The 26,452-nt window shown below is 33.8% G+C and overlaps 1 protein-coding gene and 1 long non-coding RNA gene across 2 annotated transcripts in view; one reads left to right on the forward strand and one right to left on the reverse strand.

The window, feature by feature from the left end:
- Window positions 1-4,398: 4,398 nt before the first annotated feature.
- LOC113110106 (melanopsin-B-like) overlaps window positions 4,399-26,452 on the reverse strand; it is a 30,132-nt gene continuing 8,078 nt past the window's right edge. Inside the window, exons 2-10 of the mRNA XM_026274121.1 lie at window positions 25,063-25,210; window positions 19,652-19,785; window positions 18,787-18,990; window positions 14,179-14,350; window positions 12,792-12,953; window positions 10,008-10,115; window positions 9,750-9,924; window positions 6,419-6,574; window positions 4,399-4,971 (exon numbers count right to left, since the gene is read on the reverse strand). Of these exons, the coding sequence (XP_026129906.1) occupies window positions 4,648-4,971; window positions 6,419-6,574; window positions 9,750-9,924; window positions 10,008-10,115; window positions 12,792-12,953; window positions 14,179-14,350; window positions 18,787-18,990; window positions 19,652-19,785; window positions 25,063-25,208 (1,581 nt within the window). The 5' untranslated portion in view covers window positions 25,209-25,210 and the 3' untranslated portion in view covers window positions 4,399-4,647. The remainder of the gene's footprint in view (window positions 4,972-6,418; window positions 6,575-9,749; window positions 9,925-10,007; window positions 10,116-12,791; window positions 12,954-14,178; window positions 14,351-18,786; window positions 18,991-19,651; window positions 19,786-25,062; window positions 25,211-26,452) is intronic.
- On the forward strand, window positions 11,191-13,117 carry LOC113110112 (uncharacterized). The gene is made up of 2 exons (XR_003293065.1): window positions 11,191-11,565; window positions 12,801-13,117. It is a non-coding gene; the product is annotated as an uncharacterized LOC113110112 (long non-coding RNA).

Consider the following 26,452-nt stretch of genomic DNA (forward strand, 5'->3'; position numbering starts at 1 on the left):
TTAGGTTTTCATCTCATAAATCCTCTACAATAACTTTCATTCGGACCAGATTAACGAGTTTTTATTCGCGCGAATCGTAACACTGTCAGCTTCACTCGTTACAAACTCGTGCAACATGCGCGTAAAGTCCCTGAAACCGCGCGTTTAAAGCGTATTCAAGTCACTCACCTGTGAGCTGCTGTGGAGTCAAACTGTGAGTGAAGAAGACAGAGAAACAAGTTTAGAAACCCCAGCGAGCGTCTAAGTCTGACTGACTTCCGCCCCTTTAACACACGCGCTACACTGACGCGATGACGTCACCGGCACGATGATGGACTGGCTGACAGCTGTCCGTCAAAATGACCTGAAATATTATTTGGGTACTATCTCTTCTTCCAACAATGCCAAAGCTTTAAAGTCAGTTACATTGTGCACAAAGTGTAATATTTATGCTTTTATATAATGAAAACAAAAGAGACTTAAGGCATTTCTCCTCTCTCTTGAATTTATTTTAAACTATGTTACCACTCGCTCAATTTATTATTATTATTTTCTTCGTATTATTTTTTTTACTTTATTTTATATTTTGTTTTACTTTTGTCTGTTTATTTTACTGTTTCATATTCACCAAAGTAAATTTACCAATCAACATCCTTTATGTATGGTTTTATTTGTTTATGTTATGTAGTTTAATGGTCATTTGGCTCTTTTCTTGTTCAATATGATTGTTGCCAGGCAAAAGACAGCATTTAATCCATTTTATTTGCAAAATTAGGGGCCTGTCTACAAATATCTTACTGTGAAACATCAATAATCTAAGATTAAAGTTAATATTCAGGGAACACAGAACAAAAATACATTCGCTTGGATGCCAAGAGCACTTTTAAACCTTTAGAGATTGCTCATGACTTATCATGGCTAAACTAGGAGGGAAAAAATAGATGCATATAATACAACACAACAATTAATTATGCTTACAGCAATAATGTCTGATGTGAATCTTAAAAACAAACAATAATAATAATACTTTAATTATTTAGCTAACTAACAATAGCTGTCTAACAATAGGCTGTCATACCATGAAGTATTAACATTTAAATGATGTCACTTGAGATGCATGCAGGAGACGCTCAGCTCATGCCACTGATAGAGACTCAATGATCTCAACACAAGCTGATGTCAGTTTTTCCCATCTCTGCTTTTATAGGAGTGAACGTGCATGCTAGGAATACCGGCAAATGACAACAAGAAGAAAAGCATTAGATGGTGATAGCCATTGTGTGTTATTTTGTACAAGCGGTGTCTTAACAGTCATCATGTGAGAGCTGTTTCCTATCATTTCAGAGTGATGCACTGATTCACCCTTGAGCTGCTGAGAACTAGTTTATATAATGTGCTCAAATGCTGCCATCTACTGCAGAAACCATGACTAAAAACAACACTGGGACCAAAACTCTACAACAGTGATATTTTGTCCACATCTATAGGAAAAAGTACTGGATACAATCAAAGACATGCTATGGTAAACATGTTTTGCTTCTTCCCAGCAAACTGGGAACATTCTCAGAACGTTCTGGCAAGGTTCGTCCAGTAACATTAACAGAACGTTTGTTCAAAACGATCTGATGTTCTCAAAAAGTTGGTACAAAAATGTTATTTTTACATCGTTCACTTTACCTAAAATGCTTTAGTTGGATGTTAATTGCATTTTTAAAACGTGATTCGAAAATAATATACCCATAATGTTTACAAAATGACAATAATCCCATTGTATAACAAGATAAACGTTTTTAAAACATTTAAAAACATTTAGAAAGCGTTTTCATAACTTAATGAGAATGTCCTCTGAAAAGAAAAAAAACTTAATTGAATTTACTTTTTTTTTTTTAAGGTAAGTGGTTGCAATTCACTTATTTTGACTATTTAGCTATTTAAGACATTTAGTAACTAACCATGTAGCTTTATGTAGCTTAAATACCTTGTTTGCAACCACTTACCTTAAATTTGTTTTAGTAAATTTAATGAATAATGTTTTTTTTTTCCGTTGGGTATAGTTGTAAATTAAGATGCAAATGCTAATAAAATATTACAATCAATATAACCAATGTGTGACAATAACCAACACAATGTGTGGCAAAACATTTTTTTAAAGGAGGTAAAAAGTTTCCTAGAAAGGTTAAAAAAAAATATAATTAATATTATATATAATATTCACAAGCTGAGCTTTGCCACTGCCACATTCGTCTATATTTTCCTCAGATCTGTTGGGATTACACGTGTTAGTTTCTAACAAAAGTTAACCCTCACTAAGCCTCTATGCAGCTGTGATAAACGTGAAGAAATGGCAGGTAAATGAAGACTGACGTTTAATCAATGCTGTTGTTCTGTGATCGAGATTTATCGATGATTCGGAGAAAGAAGACACTGTGAGGCTGTTTGGTTGACTTCGCTTTGACATCCCAGATAATGAAACGTAAAGAATAACAGTTTAACGTTATATAAGCACACTAGGAAAGGACTAGGCTATATAAAATAGAAAGCCCTATATAAGCTAACACAAATACACCATGGAATTACTAAAGGGTGTTCACTTAGTGATATTAAACCTATCATTATATCATGACACGATTTACAATAACTTTAAGCAATAATCGCTGGAACAGCTACTTAATTAACTTCACTTTTGCTTAAAAAAAATACAAAATTAGTGATTTTATGTTTACAAAAACCTATGTGAGTCATCAAATCACAATTAATGAATTTAAGATATTGTGTCAATGCATCAACTGTCCCAAAACTCAGACCTGCCTCAATCAACCATCTTTATTGATAAGTTTAAATGCATTTTGTTAATAAGCATGGTTATTTATACCTAAATCACATGCCGATATATGACAGCTGTTTCCATAACGTAAATTTACAGAAAGGGTTGACTTATACTTACCTGAGTCTCTCTAATGTTTGCATTAACTAATGCTCCAAGATCCAGATGAATGAGGAATAATCCTGGAGATTAAGACTGTCAGTAGCAGCCGAATCATGGGATTTTTGTTCACTGTGCATTTAATATCAATCAGTGCAATGCAGTGTTTCACTGTACAGGAAACAGTAAAGCTCAGTTGCATTTTTAACCTCACAATTAATATGAATACTTATGATAACATAGAACGTTATGGGAATGTACACAACACTTGGTCCGTCCATGTGGATTTTCATCGAATAGCATTTGAGAAAATGGCAAATCAGGGCTTCAACAAACATAATATATGAGCGAATTGCTGTAGTGGAGTCGATGCATCTGCCAAGAGCATAAATGCAAATGTAAATCGAAGTCATGATGAAGATTCAGGTCACTTTTTTTTGTTGTTTTATACTATTATCTTACACAAGAACAAATCTTTCCTCACAAACCACTCGAATGTTCTGGCATAGGTTACTACAAAATAGGATTCGAGAACATACAGGTGCCACGGGATTTGTTTTTGGTGATGGGATGAGTCACATGTACAATAGGTGCATACAGCCGAAATAAGCACACAATATAAAGCTGAGAGATCTAGGATAGAGCAGTTAAACATGCTTTACTGTGTTTTACAGTATTGGGATCAACATAAAGACCTTTTCGAGCTCCAGTATAAGTTAAGATCTATCAAAAATTATTTGTCCTGTAATGTCTATTAACACAAAAAAATTTGTCTCATCATTTGACTCGTAAAAAGTTACCGTAAAGCACTTACAACAGCAGTACACAAATATTCAGAATAAAAACACCCACAAAACAAGACTGGCACATCCTGATGTCCAAGAGGAGAATTGAATCAACATGGATCTAAACTGAGCGGCGTAATAATACTATCGTCTTCTGCAGAGCTGCTTCTAGTCATTTCATAACTGATGAATACTGTTATTTTCCTGTTTATTGCTGCTTTGAAACAACCTACTTACTGGAATCACTTGCAGTATCAAAGCTGTCAGTGTTAAAGTTATGTTATATATCAAATTATTTTAGTGTCCTGACCACAAAACATCAATAAACATTGGGAAACTTTTTTATGATGCATGCAAGGATATTAGAAAATAACTTTGCATGCAGCAAAATATACGTACATGAACTATTAGTAATGCATAACAAGCAAAAAATACATTTTAAATAATAAACATAAAGAAAAAAAATAGTTTTACTGGATGATTCACTTCTATCAACAGCAAAAAATTCCTTTTTTTTTTTTACTTGCATTGCAATAACTGCAATTTCTGCTTTCCCAATTATTTTCTATAATCAACAGTCAACAATGAGTCAATAGAGCACAACTTGTATTGAACACAGAACATTCCTTAGTTTTGAGAAATGAATTGAGCATGTTTTTTAGTGTCTTTATGATGCATATTTGTAAGAACGCTCTTTATTAAAAGGGCAAATGTGCACAGTGGTTGTGTCTCTTTCAGCTACTTCTACACTACACACTGTGGCTGAAGTGTGAAGTTGAAGCATATTTGAGGAGTGAAAGTATAAGATCATAACTAGTTCTTACGATTCATTGTTAGCAGCAAAGCAATGTGGTCCGATTGCTTGTTCATCTACAATACTGATGTGAACACTGTGGTTCCCAAGCGTCTTCAGTGAAACACAAACGTACAGAAGAGGATCTCCGGGTCTCTGGTTCAGCCTCAGGAGAGGAATTTCTCCACAGACTCCAGAAGCTCACTGGAGCAGTTCAGGCTCTTGAGGTCCAGTATTAATTTGTCTTCTCTGGTCTGCTCTGATGTGGGGATGATAATGATTTGTGGCTCCTGCGTGTCTTCGCAAAAAGCCAGACCATTGCTCAGGGGGCTCAGAGAATTACTGTCCTCTTGTTCCTCATTGCACTCCTCCTCTTGTTCCTCCCCAGGAGTGTTTTTGGCCATGAGAAGAGGAACAGTGGCCATGTTGACGGACTCGGACACCAGGTCAAGTCCGCAGTCGTTCAAAGAGCCGCTCTCTGTGACTGCAGCCTGTGATGGATAAACACTTACAATTATGCTTTTGACAGATGCCTTTAACTAGCCTAGCATTCTTAAAAAATAAGGGTTCCAGGTATAGGTTTTAACAGTGGTGCCATAGAAGAACCATTTTGGGGTTCCTCAAAGAACATTTCATTAAACATTTCTGTAATGAATAATATTTAAAGAAGCTTTTTCAACTATCATAAACCATCAACCCCAATAAAGAACCTTTGTTTTTAAAGGGAACAGAACACACACAGTTTTTGCCAACCTCATGGTAATTTTGAGAACATATAGGCCGTGCTTTGGGAAGAGCTAAAGAGTCACAAGCATGCTCAGCATCACATAAATAAAACAGGGAAAAATAATTTATTTACTTAATTTTTTATTTATTTGTCACTGGAATGACAGGAATAAACACACTTGCACAACTCCGTTGATGCCTGGAGCAAAAAAATGCATCCAGTTCCCTTTAAAACTGGCTGAAGCTTCTGGGGTCGACTCTGGCACCAACGTAATTACTTGCATTTTTCCTGATGACTGTGCAAAGAACTTAAAATGCTTTGTTATTTTTGATCGTCCACAATATATAATTTGAATCTGTAGCGGGTCTACTTTTATTTGTGCAGTCACTCACAATATCAACAAAATATTGTGCTTTTGTAAAATAAAGAAAATAAACAGGGTGCATTTTTAGCTGTCTTGGTCTCCACTAAACTTTTGAAACGTGTCACTAAAATAAACTTATATTCAGCAAATACTTGACACACAGACACCAGATAGATATCTATAGAAAGCTTGAAGTGTCTTCTTTTAAATGTGTTATGTAAAACAAATATTCTCTGTAATCTGTATGAAACCAACATTATCTACAGTCTTTCCCATCTGAGTTCATTATCTGTAATGTGATCACGCACACGAGTTGATTTCTAAATATCCATGAGATGCACAAACATTTAAACCCCCACATCACCTCTGTTAACAAAGCATGAAGATTCATCAAGTTCATCTCAGCAGCTTTTGGTTTTTGGAAGAAGACGCGCTGTGAGGAATGAGCTTTGTATTTACCTCAGAAGAAGAACGCAATGCGACACACGGCTTGTTCCAGCAGAGGAGATCATTCTAATAAGTAACTGATTTATTCTATTTGTGTTATTGTGAAAAACTTGTAACCTACACATTTTACTTGTTAGACTGAGTCTTGTTAGAAAAGTAAAAGCGATTTTATGGCCATTGATGGTTCCATAAAATACCTTTAATACACATACACTCCTAAAAATAAATGTTGCAAAAGTGGGTTTATGCTGTGATGCCACTGAAGAACCATTTTTGGTTCCCACACTAAACATTTCAGTGAAGTTGTTTTTTTTTTTCATATAATGAGTTTCCTGAGAATCCATGGGTAATAATGATCTAAAAATAATGATGTTTACTGCTTGCGAAGCACATGATTTACCTTCTCTTCACTGTGTTTTTTCTCCTGTCGCCTCCTGTTCCTCATCTTGCCCTGTTTAGTTTGTGTCTTCCATTCTTCATCTCTCAGTAGATTGGCTGAATGTGAGTTTCGGAGAGTCCTTTGGTCCACAGGATCTAATTCTACATCACTCCAGACCTAGAGCACATGCAATATAATGTATACTGACACATTTGACATAAACGTCCTGCCATTTTTTACTATGTTTGATTGTTTCATGTTTGATTTCTTTCAAATGGATAGAATTAAAATATGAAGCTTAAAAATTATTGTGTGTCTATCATCGACTAGTACACAGTTTTATGCAAAATATGTAATCACCAAATGGCCAAAATCTGCAGATATGAACATATGTTTTCACTTTAACTTATCAAATTAAACCAATTTCAGCTTCATCTTTTAAGTTATAAGAGATTTAATTTTAATCTTATTTGTTGAAATGACTTGTAAAGCCAATTTTATGATATTTGCAGCAAATGAACTTAAGTTTTTAACCTAAATAGTGGGATTTTTTTTATTTTTAGAGAGTTCATACTTCAAAAAGGGGGGCAGAAAGCTGTGCAAAAGTAACTTGGCAAACACAGAGTAACAGCTGACATGCAGTTAAAATTATAAAATTCAATTATCTGCACTTTCATACTGCCAGATTTTGCAGTTCTTTAAATATTTTTTTAAAGATTATTCATTAAACCGCAACATTAGTGTCCACATACAGTATGTAAAAGATTCAGATAAGGAGTGAATTTCTCCATAACGCATTATCAAATTATCAAAAGTTCTCAAAACTTCGTCACCCAAAACATACAACAAATTTACAGAGGTAAAACTGGATAGAATCATAGTCTTACATTTTAAAATAATCTTTGTCCCTCATACACAATGCTGTTTTCTGTGAAATCTGTCCTGTCTGACCACTCAGAATCTGCTTCTGATTTTCAGAAACAAGAGTGAAAACATGACTAAAAATCAGTGCACAGACATATAGTATATTCCAGCATTTAGCAAACAACAAGTAACTTTACCAAACAATCACATAGTAGAAAATATATGAATTAAGATAAATTACAAATAACAGGCCTATAATCCCAGAACATGAACTGCATATCAACACAGACACATCTTGCCTGTTTAAAAAGAATATGTAGACAGATAAAATCAGTGTTGGGCAGTAACGCTTTACTGTAACGCAGTTCCATTTGACAGTAACTAATACTGTAATGCATTACTTTTTAAATAAATTAACTCTGTTACCGTTACCATATGGTGCATTGTCCATTACTTTTTAAAAAAAATAATAAATTTTGACTGAAGTGCAGCCTAACCTGTTTGCAGCAGCGACGCATTGTAGGATTGGTGGATGCCAACCACTTTAAACACGAAGACGCACTGTGGGCGTGTCTCCGTTTATTCAAGTATGTGCGGCAGTCATGGCGAGTCACGGCGAGAGCAGCACGAGTTTCTCAAAGTGGAAATATACTCATTATTCCACTTTAGTTGAGCATAAAGACAAAAAACTTTTAGTCAAATGTATATATATGTGTGTATGTATGTATGTTTCTCGAAATTGATTCTGAATAATTCAGATTGCTTTCATTTATTCATTTCAAAATGTTTTGTGTTATGTTGTCCATTGTTGATAGTTTTCATACTTAAGCTGTGAAAGGAACATTTTTAAGGGCTCAACACAACAGCTTTTATGATGCAGAAGCCACTTTAGTTTTTGATTCTGAATATATTATTCAGGTGTTTTGTTATTTATTTCAGAAATCCTTGTGATATACAATATTCAGTTTGTTCTGGTCTGCCTCAATCAAAATAGTGTTTAAAAATTACTTTCTGTTTTACTATGTGTTTGTACAGACCATAACACATAAAAACGCATTAATGGGAGCATTAAAAAAAGTTCTTTAAAAAAATAACAAAAAGTTAAAAATAACTAAAAAATAACTAAAAAGTTACTTTTAACAGTAATGCATATTTCTTAGTAACTAGCACAACACTGGTGTTGTCATAATGTTCACCTTGGAGATTGAAAATGTTTCTTTTTTTGAGACCCCAGGAGCCCAAATTCAGACCCAGAACAATAAAACCAACAGAAGAGGTTGGAGTTCAAAGGAGGAATCTTTATATTACCAAACTGCAGGGAGAGGAAGAGTAGATATAAGTCATGATCTGCAAGATTAACCACAATCTGATGTGATCCAACCACCTCAGAGAAAACCATGTTGAGCTGCTGCAAGAGCTTCTGAAGCACAGCAGCTGTGGTCAAAGAGTTAGGGAGTTCGGAGCGGTTCGCGAATCATTTGAGTCAGTTCGGGAGTTCAGAGCGGGGTCGCGAATCATTTGAGTCAATTTGGGGATCGCGAATCATTTGAATCAGTTCGGGAATTCGTAGCGGGATCGCGAATCATTTTAGTCAATTCGGGAGTTCAGAGCGGGGTCGCGAATCATTTGAGTCAATTTGGGGATCGCGAATCATTTGAATCAGTTCGGGAGTTCGGAGCGGGATCGCGAATCATTTTAATCAGTTCGGGAGTTCGGAGCAGGTTCGCGAATCATTTGAGTCAGTTTGGGGATCGCGAATCATTTGAATCAGTTCGGGAGTTCGGAGCGGGATCGCGAATCATTTGAATCAGTTCGGGAGTTCGGAGCGGGATCGCGAATCATTTTAATCAGTTCGGGAGTTCGGAGCAGGTTCGCGAATCATTTGAGTCAGTTTGGGGATCGCGAATCATTTGAATCAGTTCGGGAGTTCGGAGCGGGATCGCGAATCATTTGAATCAGTTCGGGATTTCGGAGCGGGGTCGCGAATCATTTGAGTCAATTTGGGGATCGCGAATTATTTGAATCAGTTTGGGAGTTCAAAGCGGGTTCGCGGATCATTTTAATCAGTTTGTGGTTCGCGAATCATTTAAGTCAGTTCTGGAGTTCAAAGTGGGTTCGCGAATCATTTTAATCAGTTCGAGTTCGAGCATGAATCATTTGAGTCCGTTCGAGAGTTCAGAGCGGGTTCGTGAATCATTTGAGTCAGTTCGGGAGCATATGCTTTTCTTTCAGCCTGTTCTTGAAATAGTTCTCATGCTGGTAAAATCAGAGCAACTAACCAAAAAAAAAAAAAAAAAAAAAAAAATGCACTGTCAACATTAACATTTCTGTTTTTGCACAAATAGCATAAACTACTTTAGCCACCACTTACACCTGGTCACTTACATTTTTCAAAATAATAACAATAACATCTCCTTGATTTAGTACTGGATTCCATAATAAATACAAACCATCACATTCAAAAGCCTCCTCATAGTAAAATACTCACTGTGTCTGCGGTGGACATAGAGGAGACTCGCTGGAATTTGACCTTTGACCCTGATGACTGTCGGCTGAGCATGGGCTCCTTGAAGGAAGACTCGCTGTTGGACACCGAGATGCAGTCTTTCCGTGACGACTGGGAGAGAAAATGCAGACATGGCACCTTCTCCGCCAGCGTGTCTCTGTGGATCAGTCAGAAATACACACTGCGTCACGTATTGTCTCCGTATCGTGAAGCTGCTAAGGCGACTGCACCCGAACAAACCTGTACTTGGAGCGTATGATGGCGTAGATGAAGGGATTGTAGATGGCTGATGCTTTGGCAATCACTGCAGGAACTGCCTTGGAGTACGGCGTGAGAACGTGGCTGTACCTGAAACATGAAAATAATAACCAAAGCACATCATCAGCTATAGAAATAACACATCCCTGCCTCGCAGAAACTCTTGCTGGTCTTTTCTGCAAGCATTATAAGGAAACATTCCCTGAACGTTAGCAGTCCTGGTGTGCATCAAAACTAAGTTACTGAATTAATCTTGTTTTCCAGTACAAATATCCCCAAAAATCAAGATGCATTTACTTAAGAAGCAAAATGACGCAAATATTTAAAGATCAAACTGAAGTGACAATACAAATATTTTTCAATAGGTCAGAGAAACAAATTAATTCAAGGGGAAAACAAGATTCTTTTTCTGACCGCATAGACAAATACATTTTTGGTCACACTTTATTTTAAGGTCCAATTCTCACTATTAACTAACCATTAACTATGACTTTTCCCTCAATTAACTCCTTATTTGCTGCTTATTAATAGTTTATAAGGTAGATGTTACGTTTTTGGGTAGGATTATGGATGTCATGCATTATATGTACTTTATAAAAAAACTAATAAACAGCCAATATGTCAATAATAGACATACTAATAAGCAACCAGTTATTAGTGTGAACTGGACCCTATAATAAAGTGTTACCAAATTGTTTTACCTGTTTTAAAAATAAACTCATTTAATTTTCATAACTTATTTTTCCAGAAAACAAGACTTAATATCTGAAGTCCTTTTGTTTCTCAATTAAATCTATCTGGCTTTAAGAATGTTTAGATACACTTCAGAAATGTTATTTAGTATTTTATCTTGTTTTCCAGTACAGATGTCCAAAAAATCTAGTTATATTGTATTTGAAAAGCAAAATTTATTAAGTTAAGAATTTTTTTTAAGAAGGTTAAAAAATAAATCAAGTTAATTTTTGTTAATGGGGTCATAAAAACAAACTCAATCCGAAGGAAAAACACGATCATTTTTCTGACCCAACTGACAGATACACGCACTTTTTCCTTTTTTTCTTAACATCTGAAGTCTTTTATTTTGAATTGAGAATGTTTAGATATTTGAACTGGAAAAGGAGATAAAATACTTTGTATTTGTACGAGTAGGACCCAAGACAGAAACTGTAGGGAGATGTTTGTGAGCGGTCAGGAGGAGCCGCTGACCCCTGCAGAGGCTGTTTACATGACATGGAAGTGACCTAGAGGTGTTGTGAGCTGAGCGGAAGGAATCACATGCCTGATTATGCCTATCCTCCAGAACACTGAACTCTGACGCTAACGCAGAGGTGTTAGCATCAAGCTGCTTCGCCCTACGCAGTCCTCATCGCCTCGGTGAACCCAGCAGACTTTAATTCAGCTGATAAACACTGTCTTCTGCGGACAGTACTTCTATAAAAGGACGTCTCTTCACCCTGGTATTCTGAGAAAGTCTCAGATCTTCTGCGCGGCTGGACTCCCTCTGACAGACTACAAGTGAATCTGAACACTTCTTCGAGAGGTTAGATGATCTACGGCAAACTGGGCATCAGAATTTAGCTACAGACTGCTAAATACAAATGTGTGTACTTTAAAAAAAAATTTGACTTCCATCATCATGGGTTTTTTGAACGGGTTGTTGGTTGCCTGAAATAAGATCTGTGGTGAGCACAAACTCAAGATATTTTATTTATTTATACTTTTAACTTGTTTTGAATAAGGTAGTTGCTGAATGGGAATACTGAGGTAAACATGTAGCATTGCATCAGTGTCTCATCATCAATGGATGCTCTGCAGTGAATGGGTGCCGTCAGAATGAGAGTCTGATAAAAACATCACAATAATCCACAGCACTCCAGTCCATCAGTGAACATCTGGAGAAGACAAAACCTGAAACACATCCAGCATTAAGATGATTTTAACTCAAACACATAGAGTCTATAATCCAGAATAACACTTCCTCAAGTGAAAAAGTGCATCTGCTGTTGTCTCTCACATCAGAATCCAGTCACCCCCTGGTTTTAAATGGCCATGCTCTTAAAATGATTTACAGTATATTATTCACATCTAGTAGCCATTGTAAACGCAGCATTAATGCTGGATGTGTTTCCGGTTTTGTCTTCTTCAGATGTTCACTGATGGACTGGAGTGCTGTGGATTATTGTGATGTTTTTATCAGACTCTCATTCTGACGGCACCCATTCACTGCAGAGCATCCAAATCTGTCAAAATATTAATTACACATCTGTATTTAATTCTATGCACAATGCACTGGAAAACAACTAACCAACAGTCAAACCAATGACACAAAACTCATTTCAAGTAGATCCCTTCCCAATAGCACATCTTCGTGTTTCCATCAACCTATTTTTATACACATTTTAAGATGTGGCATAAAAAGACCCGGGATGGAAACGCCAAGATATGCATCAATTCAAAAAAATATGTATAAATATCTTATGCGCTTAACTAAGTAGGATACATTTCTTATCCAATAAGGAAACATGTGCATAGACAATTATGGAAACACTTTTACTGAATAATAAAAATATTATTTTATATATATTTTTTAACTGGTACAGTAAATTCTTCTTGATTCAAGAATGTTTAGATATTTGTACTAGAAAAGAAGACTGACTGGATGGAAATGGTGATTTATTCGCAAATGCTTTATGCGATATTCCAATTTTGCGCATAAGTTTAATTCATAACTGTGGAGGGAAACATGGTTATTGATAGTTACTGTACCCTGCCCAGGCGATGAGAGTGACGCAGGCGTAAGGAGACCAGGACAGAACGAACACAATGATGACCACAAACGCAATCTTGGCCAGCTTCCACTCGGTCTTTATGGACTGCTGCTGGATGAGCGCTGTCTTCCTCACATGACTGCCCAGCTTCTCCAGATCTCTGAACACACAAGAAGATCAATGATGGGACTCTGATGTACAGCATGGGGACACCCCAGTTAGGGTGACCAGACGTCCTGCCATGACCTGTCCTGATTGTTTATCATGGCGTTCTTGATCCCAATCGGCTTGTGCAGTAAAAACAAAAAACAAAAAAAAAAAAAACAGCAAATGGACAAATATTTAAATATCCTCTATTCTGTTTTTGTTTTTTATTTGTAACCCTGAAGCACAAAACCAGACATAAGGGTACATTTTTCTATCTAAAAGCTGAAAAAATAATCTTTCCATTGATGTATGGTTTGTTAGGATAGGACAATATTTAGAAAATCTGGAATCTGAGGGTGCAAACACACACACACACACACACACACACAAACACACACACATTATTATTTTTTTTTAAATAGAAACATTTTCTGTAAAGCTGCTTTGGAATGATTTGTGTTTGGGAAAAGTGCTATACCAATAAACTTAATTTCAATAGAAATAGGCTCAATATTTACAACAGATAGTTTAGAACATAACATTATTTACAGACGACATACCTTAAATAATGTCAAATTATGCTACAGTATATGGATCGATACTTTAGGGTATTGTGTGTTTGAGTGTGTGAGTGTGTGAGTGTGTGTGTTTGTGTGTGTGTGTGTGTGTGTGTGTGTGTGTGTGTTTAGAGCAAACATTATAAGATTGGACAGAATATTAAATATTAAAATAAAATAATGTTTTCTAAATACATGTAATCAGTGAGAATCTTAAATATTAATATATTAATATTAAGAATGCTAAATATTATTAAAAAAACGAATTTAAAATAAATTTATGTAAATTACATATATAATGTGCGTTCAATGTACTGTATAATGTAAATAATATGTGATATATATATATATAGATACATACATACATACAATATATACAATAACTCATTTTCATTGAGTGACTTTTCATCAAGTTGAAGTACAGTAAAAAAAATGACAAAATCACCCAACAAAATTACTTAACGTAATTATTAATTATTAAACTAAAGTAGTAAATCAATGATAATAAAATAACACTGGCTACAGTTACTGATGTAGCTACAATTTTCCAACAATTATTTGGCAACAAACTAGTCAGTATTTAGTATACATGTAAAAGAATTTTAAATACATCCCTCAAATAAAGTGAAAATCTACAGATGTTGAAATGGAAAGCATGTAGGAACCTGGTTGACACTGTACCTGCTTGCTTTCCGGATGGCGAGGAACATGAAGAAGTAGCAGTAAGAGATGATTCCAAGAGGGATGAAGAACACAAAGCAGCAGAGCATCAAAGTGTAGCTCTTGTTCGCCGGCGTGGACGTCACATAGTCCCACGTGCAGGACGTCATGAGGCCTTCTGGGATATAGGAACCTGTCCAAGAAAAACTGAGTCAAATAACTGAATAATTGTGAATTCATATATTAATACTAGATTATGTTATTTCATTCAAAGGCAAAGGAAATATGTTGCACCTAGTGTCAGTTTCATTAATGGAATAAATGCACTTACTCAACCAATGTTGCCTTAATAGAGAAACAGAGGCTACTGCAAATTGGAATTACTAATAGGAATGTAACTGATGATGTAAAATAAAGCATAAGTATTAGTTTATATTTTATTGATTTGTGCTTACTGGTGAAAGCGCAATACCTAAAATGCAAAGGTACATTTCTCAAATGACAATCATTATGATTATAATTTTGAGCAAAAATAATTTTTTTATCAGTTCAACCAATTACACAGCATGACAAAAATGTGACCAAGATTTGATTGACTGAAACTAGACTATACTGTTTAGACAATTTGTTGACTAAAACATGACAAGGTTGACTGAATATGATAATAACTAAAATGTACATTTAAGTAAGACCAAGACTAAAAGAACTGGCCCCCAACTGAGCCTGGTTTCTCCTGTTTTTTTGTTCTTCATTCCGTCACTGATGGAGCTCCTCTGGCTTGTTTAGTTGGGGACACTTAATATCCAGTGATATCATCGACTTGATTACACAGATACTGATTAAAAGATTTTATTAGACTAAAACTAGACTAAAATACTTCAGATTTTATTAGACTAAAACTAGACTAAAATAGTTCAGATTTTATTAGACTAAAACTAGACTAAAATACTTCAGATTTTATTAGATTAAAACTAGACTAAAATACTTCAGATTTTATTAGACTAAAACTAGACTAAAATACTTCAGATTTTATTAGATTAAAACTAGACTAAAATACTTCAGATTTTATTATACTAAAACTAGACTAAAATAGTTCAGATTTTATTAGACTAAAACTAGATTAAAATACTTCAGATTTTATTAGACTAAAACTAGACTAAAATACTTCAGATTTTATTAGATTAAAACTAGACTAAAATACTTCAGATTTTATTAGACTAAAACTAGACTAAATAGTTCAGATTTTATTAGACTAAAAACTAGATTAAAATACTTCAGATTTTATTTGACTAAAACTAGACTAAAATACTTCAGATTTTATTAGACTAAAACTAGACTAAATAGTTCAGATTTTATTAGACTAAAAACTAGATTAAAATACTTCAGATTTTATTTGACTAAAACTATACTAAAATACTTCAGATTTTATTTGACTAAAACTATACTAAAATACTTCAGATTTTATTAGACTAAAACTAGACTAAAATACTTCAGATTTTATTAGACTAAAACTAGACTAAAATACTTCAGATTTTATTTGACTAAAACTAGACTAAATAGTTCAGATTTTATTAGACTAAAACTAGATTAAAATACTTCAGATTTTATTTGACTAAAACTATACTAAAATACTTCAGATTTTATTAGACTAAAACTAGATTAAAATACTTCAGATTTAATTATACTAAAACTAGACTAAAGTACTTCAGATTTTATTATACTAAAACTAGACTAAAATACTTCAGCTTTTATTATACTAAAACTAGAATAAAGTACTTCATATTTTATTAGACTAAAACTAGACTAAAATACTTCATATTTTATTAAACTAAAACCAGACTAAAATACTTCAGATTTTATTAAACTAAAACTAGACTAAAACACTTCAGATTTTATTATACTAAAACTAAACAAAAATATTTCAGATTTTATTAGACTAAAACTAAACTAAATATTTCAGATTTATTGGACTAAAACTAGACTATATATTTCAGATTTTATTAGACTAAAACTAGACTAAATAGTTCAGATTTTATTAGACTAAAACTAGACTAAAATACTTCAGATTTTATCAGACTAAAACTAGATTAAAATACTTTGGATTTTATTTGACTAAAACTAGACTGAATATTTCAGATTTTTTGGACTAAAACTACACGAAAATACTTCCGATTTTATTAGACTAAAACTAGACTAAAATAGTTAAGATTTTATTAGACTAAAACTAGAGTAAAATATTTCATATTTTATTAGACTAAAACTAAACTAAAATATTTCAGATTTTATTATACTAAAACTACACTAAATACTTCAGATTTTATTAGACTAAAACTAGACTAAAATACTTCAGATTTTATTTGACTAAAGCTAGACTAAATAGTTCAGATTTTATTAGACTAAAACTAGATTAAAATACTTCAGATTTTATTTGACTAAAACTATACTAAAATACTTCAGATTTTATTAGACTAAAACTAGATTAAAATACTTCAGATTTAATTATACTAAAACTAGACTAAAGTACTTCAGATTTTATTATACTAAAACTAGACTAAAATACTTCAGCTTTTATTATACTAAAACTAGAATAAAGTACTTCATATTTTATTAGACTAAAACTAGACTAAAATACTTCGTATTTTATTAAACTAAAACCAGACTAAAATACTTCAGATTTTATTAAACTAAAACTAGACTAAAATACTTCAGATTTTATTATACTAAAACTAAACAAAAATATTTCAGATTTTATTAGACTAAAACTAAACTAAATATTTCAGATTTATTGGACTAAAACTAGACTATATATTTCAGATTTTATTAGACTAAAACTAGACTAAATAGTTCAGATTTTATTAGACTAAAACTAGACTAAAATACTTCAGATTTTATCAGACTAAAACTAGATTAAAATACTTTGGATTTTATTTGACTAAAACTAGACTGAATATTTCAGATTTTTTTGGACTAAAACTACACGAAAATACTTCCGATTTTATTAGACTAAAACTAGACTAAAATAGTTAAGATTTTATTAGACTAAAACTAGAGTAAAATATTTCATATTTTATTAGACTAAAACTAAACTAAAATATTTCAGATTTTATTATACTAAAACTACACTAAATACTTCAGATTTTATTAGACTAAAACTAGACTAAAATACTTCAGATTTTATTTGACTAAAACTAGACTAAATAGTTCAGATTTTATTAGACTAAAACTAGATTAAAATACTTCAGATTTTATTTGACTAAAACTATACTAAAATACTTCAGATTTTATTAGACTAAAACTAGATTAAAATACTTCAGATTTAATTATACTAAAACTAGACTAAAGTACTTCAGATTTTATTATACTAAAACTAGACTAAAATACTTCAGCTTTTATTATACTAAAACTAGAATAAAGTACTTCATATTTTATTAGACTAAAACTAGACTAAAATACTTCATATTTTATTAAACTAAAACCAGACTAAAATACTTCAGATTTTATTAAACTAAAACTAGACTAAAATACTTCAGATTTTATTATACTAAAACTAAACAAAAATATTTCATAATTTATTAGACTAAAACTAAACTAAATATTTCAGATTTATTGGACTAAAACTAGACTATATATTTCAGATTTTATTAGACTAAAACTAGACTAAATAGTTCAGATTTTATTAGACTAAAACTAGACTAAAATACTTCAGATTTTATCAGACTAAAACTAGATTAAAATACTTTGGATTTTATTTGACTAAAACTAGACTGAATATTTCAGATTTTTTTGGACTAAAACTACACGAAAATACTTCCGATTTTATTAGACTAAAACTAGACTAAAATAGTTAAGATTTTATTAGACTAAAACTAGAGTAAAATATTTCATATTTTATTAGACTAAAACTAGACTAAAATATTTCAGATTTTTTTAGACTAAAACTAGACTAAAATACTTCAGATTTTGTTATACTAAGACTATACTTAAATAGTTAAGATTTTTTTAGACTAAAACTAGACTAAAATAGTTAAGATTTTATTAGACTAAAACTAGAGTAAAATATTTCATATTTTATTAGACTAAAACTAAACTAAAATATTTCAGATTTTATTATACTAAAACTACACTAAATACTTCAGATTTTATTAGACTAAAACTAGACTAAAATATTTCAGATTTTTTTAGACTAAAACTAGACTAAAATACTTCAGATTTTATTAGACTAAAACTAGACTAAAATATTTCAGATTTTATTAGACTAAAACTAGACTAAAATCTGATTTTATTGGACTAAAACTAGACTAAAACACTTTAGATTTTCTTTGACAAAAACTAGACTAAAATAAATTTTCTTTGACTAACAGTAGACTAAAATGACATTTTCTTTGACTAAAACTAGACTAAAAATTATATTTTATTTGGCTAAAACGACTAAAATACTTCAGATTTTCTTTGACAAAAACTAGACAAAAATACATTTTCTTTGGCTAAAACTAGACTGTAATCATATTTTATTTGACTAAAAGGACTAAAAAAAACAAAATAGGATAAGGTTGACAAAATATTATAAAAACTACCAGGGTCTAAGATTAATCTGACAAAAATAGATGACAAAATGAACACTGAACTCACTCCATCCCACAAGGGGTGCCAGACTCCAGCAGAGAGAGTAGATCCAGACCAAGAGGATGATAATGAGCGTCCGGCGTCCAGACGTCCAGCGGATGGCCTGCAGGGGTTTGGTGATCACGATGTAGCGGTCGATGGAAATGGCCAGGAGGTTGATCATGGATGTGATTCCAAACAGAGCGCCACAGAAGGCATACATCTTACAACCTGCATAGAAGCAGATGTGTGATGTGGAAACAGAGTAAGCGTCATTTTTTAATCAAGATATGTATTAATCTCACATCAACAATTTACAGAGTCAGTTCAATATACAAGTAAACATTATTTTCTAACCTATCCTGCCCTCACTAGACAGAATTTATAAAAATTATATTATTAAATTATAAAAATAAATACATAAATAACAATAATAATAATAAACAAAGAGCGCAAAGAAGGGTTACATTGTCACATCTGCATTTCAGTCAATGTAACATCCAAATTATTCATGTATGCCCCACAAGACTTATTTTTACAGATTAAACTATTTTTTTCAACAGGAAATTTCTAAGTAATCATTTATAAATGGTTTAGTTCTTTATGGGTTACACATTAATTATTACGCATTGTCACCGCATTGTATAAAGTGTTACCGGAAAGTTCCTCCAATTTCCATTTTAAAGCTCTAGATCTCTTTGGTGCTATCAGAGCCAACTTAGCTAAACGTAAATGTTTCCCTCGATCAAGCTGAAGAACTGACACATCCTCCAATAACATAGATCTCGGAACAGCTTAACATTAACAGTTCTGTCAATGGTTTGTGTTATGATTCTATTGGGTTTAAGTAACTGAGTAAGTGTCTAGATGTGGAGGAGGGCAAATTAGGTACCCATTTCACCAAACACCCATTCCTTGTACATGCAGTTGACGAAGAAGATGGGCGACTGAGTGATGGCCATGAGGAAGTCGCTCACTGCCAGATTCATGATGAAGTAATTCGGAGGCGTCCGTAGTTTCTTGTTACTGAAACACAAAAAGCAGCTTCAGTCACAGTCACAGTTACAGAAGCTGAGAGTAGATGTAAAGCAATTGCCATTTCCTCAAAACCTCAGCTAACCAAACACAATGCGTCAACTCACACTCATTTGAACCTTTAATGCACAGATAATTCACACAATTATTTTCACTTTCATATGATCAAAGTATGCAGGTAGTGGTAACTGGAATATATCTCTACTGTATATAAATAGGTAAAGAAAGCATTTTGCAAGTTGCATTATCAAATTGAAATGAAAGAGTTTGTTGAATGTTAAATACATTTTATCTGGTGCTTTTGATGCTGCTTTTAATGTAAATCAATGAGCGGATCATATCATATGATCATTCAGATATGATCATTCAGATCATATAAACTGATCTGAATATCACGCTATACAGTATCTCCAGTGATGAGATGAGATGTAAATGATCCGCACATATAACACAGTGATGGAGAGCTGAAGAAATAAACTCTCCTCAGAAGATGTGAGATGTTCTGGAGGCTTGTGAAGATCATTCCTCCGCTGAGGAACAGTGAAAGTAAAGCTTCTGGAAACAAACGCTCCTCAAAAGAGACTCTAAAACATGATTGATGGAGAATCAAGTGAAGCGGAGCTGCTTCAGTCCATTAAGAGTTCATCTGGAGATATTACTGACCTTATTCTCACCTTTACTTGATCACAATCAGGAGAGATTTGACACCAGAAGCTCCATCTGAAGCTGATTACACTAAAAGAGCTTTTACTACAACTTTAAACTATCAATCAGACGACAGAAGACGTGCAGTAGATTGTGTGTGACACAGTAAAGTCTTCATAGGGTTAGAACAGTGCTAGAAGCTTCTACAAGCGTTGACGGTGTTAAATTTATTGATTCAACACATGGCATCTGAGGTGATTCATCACACAACAATCACAGTGATTGCACATCATCTCATTAATAACTACAGTCACAGTTCACACAATTTCCTCTGATTGAACGTCCCCCATCTGAAACCCTTATCCCCGTCCATCAAGCATTAGAGCTTCAGGAGACATCAACACTTCACGGGAACAACACAGCCTTTCCTAGAAAGCTCTCAGCTGACAGACGACCTCCAGAGAGACACTAGGACGAGTTGTGATTCTCAGTCAGGATCCTAAATCCTGCAGCATGATAAGAGTATGTTCTCATCTGATTAACAGCAGTCATGTTTAGTCATTAGGTAACACCAGAAATAATCTGGGACAGAGATGGATTGTGACTTTGTTGCATATATTAGACAATGTTAAAGTTCCTGTCTCGAGGAACTTTGCTGCCTACTGGCTACTAGGGTTTTTATGGTATGACTTTTATTCGTCGTTGCATTTGCATCACCTAAACCCTAAAGTTCGGCCACTGTTACCCATCAGCCTTTATATAATCACTGTGGTTGTAAATCAGAAATGTTATGAGCTTGTTAAGTTCTCTCCAGCACACAGTAAAGTTTAAGGAGATGAGCGCTAGAATAAATGAGAGGCTTTTTTAAAGAGGTCAGACATTGATTCTTGTGTTGTACAGCGGGTCTGTTGAATTAAACAGGTTGTCCGTGGCTTTGTTTCTGTCTCTTGTCATTGACCAGTGAGAAGCTGATGGTTTATTTTCCACTTCCACACGATCACCACAAACTCCCAAACCCTAAAGGCCTTCATGTGCATCTGATTAATTACGGTCAAAAACATTTTGCTTAGTTTACAGTCAATGTGCATTATGTTATATAACTGCATGGCTACATTTCATTACATTATGCAATCATATTGTTAATGGGCCAATGCTAACAGCAGCTTCTAGAAGACATAACTTAGAAAAAAAAAACATTACAATATGATCTCATTTGTTGACATTAGTTGATGAATTACCAAACTAACAATAATCAATGTACTGTAAAGGTTTTATTAATATTGGTTAATGCTAGTTTATAGAAATACAGTGATTTATTGTTTGTCAACTTTAAAATATCAGTAACACTTTACAGTTGTATCTCATTAGTTAATGCAATGTCTAACATAAACTAACAATGGGCAATATTTTTTAAGTATTTGTTAACTAGATATTGATTGTTTGTTCATGCAAGCTCACAGTGCATCAACTAATGTTAACAGAACTAACTTTTAATTAAACGTTGAAATAAACATTGCATATAGAGTAATGCATATAAATATATATGCATTACTCAAGATTCAGATTCAAGATTGATAAAGACAGATCTTTAGCACTCGTAAGCGTGTGTGTTATGTCTTTAGGGCTGTGATCGATAAGAAAGTGTTGTGGGACTGAGAAGAGCGGTGCTCTTTGAGAGTGAGAGATGAACAAATGCAAAAAGTGTGTCATCGGCCCTGGAGGATTTAGACTGAATGCATCGCATAGAGTGTATCCACAATAAACCGAATCTTCATTTCACAGCACATTTTGGTTTGTTTTTGATCCTAGTCTTTACACTAAAATGCCACTTAGTCATGTTTTACTCATGAATTGTTTTAGTCTAGCTTAGATTTTAAAACAATTAAGCAGTTCTATAAAAACTCAAAATTCATTATATACGCCTGTAAAATATATGATTAACCTGTTAATATGAGTGAATTTAAACATGCAACACACACAGAATTTATTTATTTATTTTTTTAATAAATATCCAACTGAAATATGAAATGATACAAATATTTTTTTATGATACTCTAAATATCTAATATGCAGCAGTGTTTTAATGAGTGAGTCATTGAATAACTCACTCAACCAGTTAGTTGGAAGGGCTGATTCATTCAGAAACAAAGCAAGTCCTTACGAATGAGTCACTGAATCATTGATTCAAGATTCACTCAAACAGATGATTCATTCAGAAACAAAGCAAGTCCTTACGAATGAGTCACTGAATCATTGATTCAAGATTCACTCAAACAGATGATTCATTCAGAAACAAAGCAAGTCCTTAAGAATGAGTCACTGAATCATTGATTCAAGATTCACTCAAACAGATGATTCATTCAGACACAAAGCAAGTCCTTACGAATGAGTCACTGAATCATTGATTCAAGATTCACTCAAACAGATGATTCTTTCAGAAACCAAGCAGGTGACTGAATCATTGACTTAAGCCATTTGTACAAAATTAATTTCAGTAACGAAACACTGCTCTAAACAGTTAGAAAGTGCGAAACTGCACAAAACACGTTAACTTTATTTCACTGTTGCATAAAATCAATATTGACAAAATCACTGAGTATTTGTTTGTGAAAAAATGTAGTTGATGAAAGACAATTAGTTCACGCTGCAGTTAACTACTCCTGTTTAACCTTAATTTATCTCATACTTTTATTTACAGGAATGTTGTAATTCTACATCCACTCACAATTTTTACGTTTAATCTAAACGTTTAAACTTTATCATGTTTATTAATGTCTGAAAATGCTCCTGCAGTGTGTCTGCTGTCACCATCTATTACTGACGGCAAACCGTCCCTCTCAGCAACGACTAAAATAAATCTGTCAGTATAAAACCATGTCAAGACTGCTAGACTTCAAACAGCAGTACGAGTAATTAAAATGAAAGACAAAATCAGCAGTGAGTCATACTGCAGTGACGCAGGATTGAGGAGTTATTAAGACCAAACATTTCACAGCATCAGATTGCGCAAACCTCAGTGTAGTCTTTATGCTGGAAAATGTGTCCTGAAATCAGTTTTTAATGAGATTTTGTGAAAAAGGAATTACAAAAGATCTCAAAAGTGGCTCAAACTGTGCTCAGATCTGATCTCAATATGAAATTATCAGCATCCACATTATTTTTACACTGGGAAGTTTGTATTAATTAAGATACTTTACTGTTTTTGAAAGAAGTCTCTTCTGCTCACCAAGGCTGCATTTATTTGATAGAAAATACAGTAAAAATAGCTAAATATTATTACAATTTTAAATAGATGTTTTCTATGAGAATATCTCTTAAAATGTAATTGATTTCTGTGATTAAACCAATCATTTCCACAGTCTTCAGTGTCACATGATCTTCAGAAATCATAATAATATTCTGTTTTGCTGCTCAAGAAACATTTCTGATTATCATCAATGTTACATAATATTTTTGTGGAAACTGTGATACATTTTACTTCGTTAAATATAAAGTTCAAAAGAGCTGTATTTATTTGTAACAGTATTTGGAGCAGTATTTTGGAACATTATACATTGAAAAAATATCTTCATTTTGAATTTGTGTGTGTGTGTCTGTGTGTGTGTAAAACGTAATATACTACAATTTGAAAGTTTGGGTTCAACAAGATTTTTATTTTTTATTTTTTTATTAAAGCTGCGGTAGGGAACTTTTGACGCTCTAGCGGTTAATAAACAGAACTGCTTGCGTCTTGCGGAAGAACATCGTAGCCGGAACTACTTCTCTCTGTTTATGTCTATGAAGAATCACAAAGGTACTGGGTTACTCCGCCGCGGTATCCCCGAAGCAATATAAAATAGTCCGAATATAAACACTTATTACTGGTGTACCCTAGTGATTCAGGACAAGCTAAAAACACGGTTTGGAAAATGGATTCATGGTGTACTCGCTTATTATGTTCATTTTTCTACATTTTAAACACAAACAAAGTTACGGACCGCAGCTCTGATTGGTTGTTTTTTACCGGGATCGATGTATTCCTGCAAATGGCAATAGGACACTGGGAGGAGCCAGAGGAGCTTGATTTTTTCACAGATTATCTGTCTCATATTCTACTGTCAGGACATAATGACAGGTTTAATAAATATGTAAAAAATATTTTTTTTTTTTTTACAAAAGTTCCCTACAGCACCTTTAATAGCCTCAGCAAGGATGCATTAAAATAATCACAACAATTTTAAATAAATGCTGTTCTTTTTTTAACTTTCTATTCATCAAAGAATCATGATTATTGAAAAACAAATTGTGCAGCACAACTGTGTTCAACACTGATAATAATCAGAAATGTTTCTTGAGCAGTAAATCATCATATTATTCTGATTTCTGAAGATCATGTGACACTAAAGACTGGAGGAATGATGCTGAAAATACAGCGGAGCATCAGAGAAATACATTACACTTTAACACAGATTCACACAATTTTTACTGTATTTACTGTATTTTTTATTTAACAAATACATCCCTTAACATAAAACACTTTTCTCCAGAAACTGATGTGCAATGCTCACTTAGACACTGTCAAAAAGAGCCTCAGCTTCATAACAGTAGACGCTTAGTTTAAGTTGATGAGACGTGAGATCCTACCTGAAGAAGGCATACATGACCAGCAGGTTTCCAATCACTCCTACAGCCCCGATAACAGCCACGAAGAAGGCCACTATGTAGTGTGCATGATCGGGAACGTCCACTTTCCTGAAGAAGCCTCGGTTCATGTCCACCGTCTCCTCCATACCTGCCAGAAGACGCTCATTAAAGCTCCATCTGACTTCACTGACCTCTCAAAGTCCAGCCAAAGAGTTTCTCCAGAAGAATCTCCTCTTAATACATTTCCAACTTGCTTTAGTGTTGTTACACCAGTGTTTGGGGTATGTTCACAGCATGTGATTCAAGAGGCTTATGGCAAATAAGAACATGCTCTGTTTGAGCTCTCGCTCATCCTGCAACCGAAAACCGCCTCCAGCTCCAGAAATACAGGCAAAGCAATAACACGTGCAGCACAAAGACTTATTTTTTAAAAACCTCACATGAATATGCTTCATGGTCTTCATACCTGAGAGGGTGAATAAGTACTGCGTGTCTGTCTGGATGAGCTTTAGTTACAATTCATGACTAATATTACAAGTTATGAAACAATATTTAGTGTCTCGGGACATTAAGATCTTGAAAACATGGAGTCAGTTGTTTCTGGACTCGCAAAAATATCTAAAAATAGGTTGAACGCGAACACTATATTCTGTCTCCAGTTTTATTTAGATTGTATGATCCTAGACAGAGGATTTTACATTTATTTTTAACTCCCTTTTCCCTAACTTCTTTAGTTATTTCACTATTATTACAGTAAAAATGTATTTTACTTATGTAAAACTTGTTTATTATTTGTATTATTATTCCAAATAGCAAACAATAAATTAATACATTGAATAAAATTAGTAAAGAAGTATTTAGTTTCGATCTTCTAAATGCAGCTTCCAGCTCCTCTGTACTCATCTTACTGGTCTGTCTGCTGCTTTTGACACTGTTAATCACCAGATTCTCCTGTCCACCCTCAGAAAGATGGGCATCTCTAGAACCACGCTCCTGTGGGTTAAGTCCTACCTCTCTGACAGATCCTTCAGTGTGTCTTGGAGGCGGGAAGTTTCTAAGTCGCAACAACTTGCTACTGGGGTTCCTCAAGGCTCAGTACTAGGACCACTTCTCTTCTCCATTTACATTAGGATCTGTCATCCAGAAGCATGGCTTTTCTTATCACTGCTATGCTGATGACACCCAACTCTACTTCTCATTCCAGCCTGATGACCCGACGGTAGCTGCTCACATTTCAGCCTGTCTGAGTGACATTTCTAGCTGGATGAATGACCATCACCTTCAGCTTAACCTTACGAAGACTGAACTCCTGGTGATTCCAGCTAACCCATTGCTTCATCACAACTTCTCTATACAGCTGGGTTCGTCAACCATTACTCCTTGGAGGACA

This window comes from Carassius auratus, chromosome 10 (genome assembly GCF_003368295.1).
Source record: "Carassius auratus strain Wakin chromosome 10, ASM336829v1, whole genome shotgun sequence".
NCBI classification, from domain to species: Eukaryota; Metazoa; Chordata; class Actinopteri; order Cypriniformes; family Cyprinidae; genus Carassius; species Carassius auratus.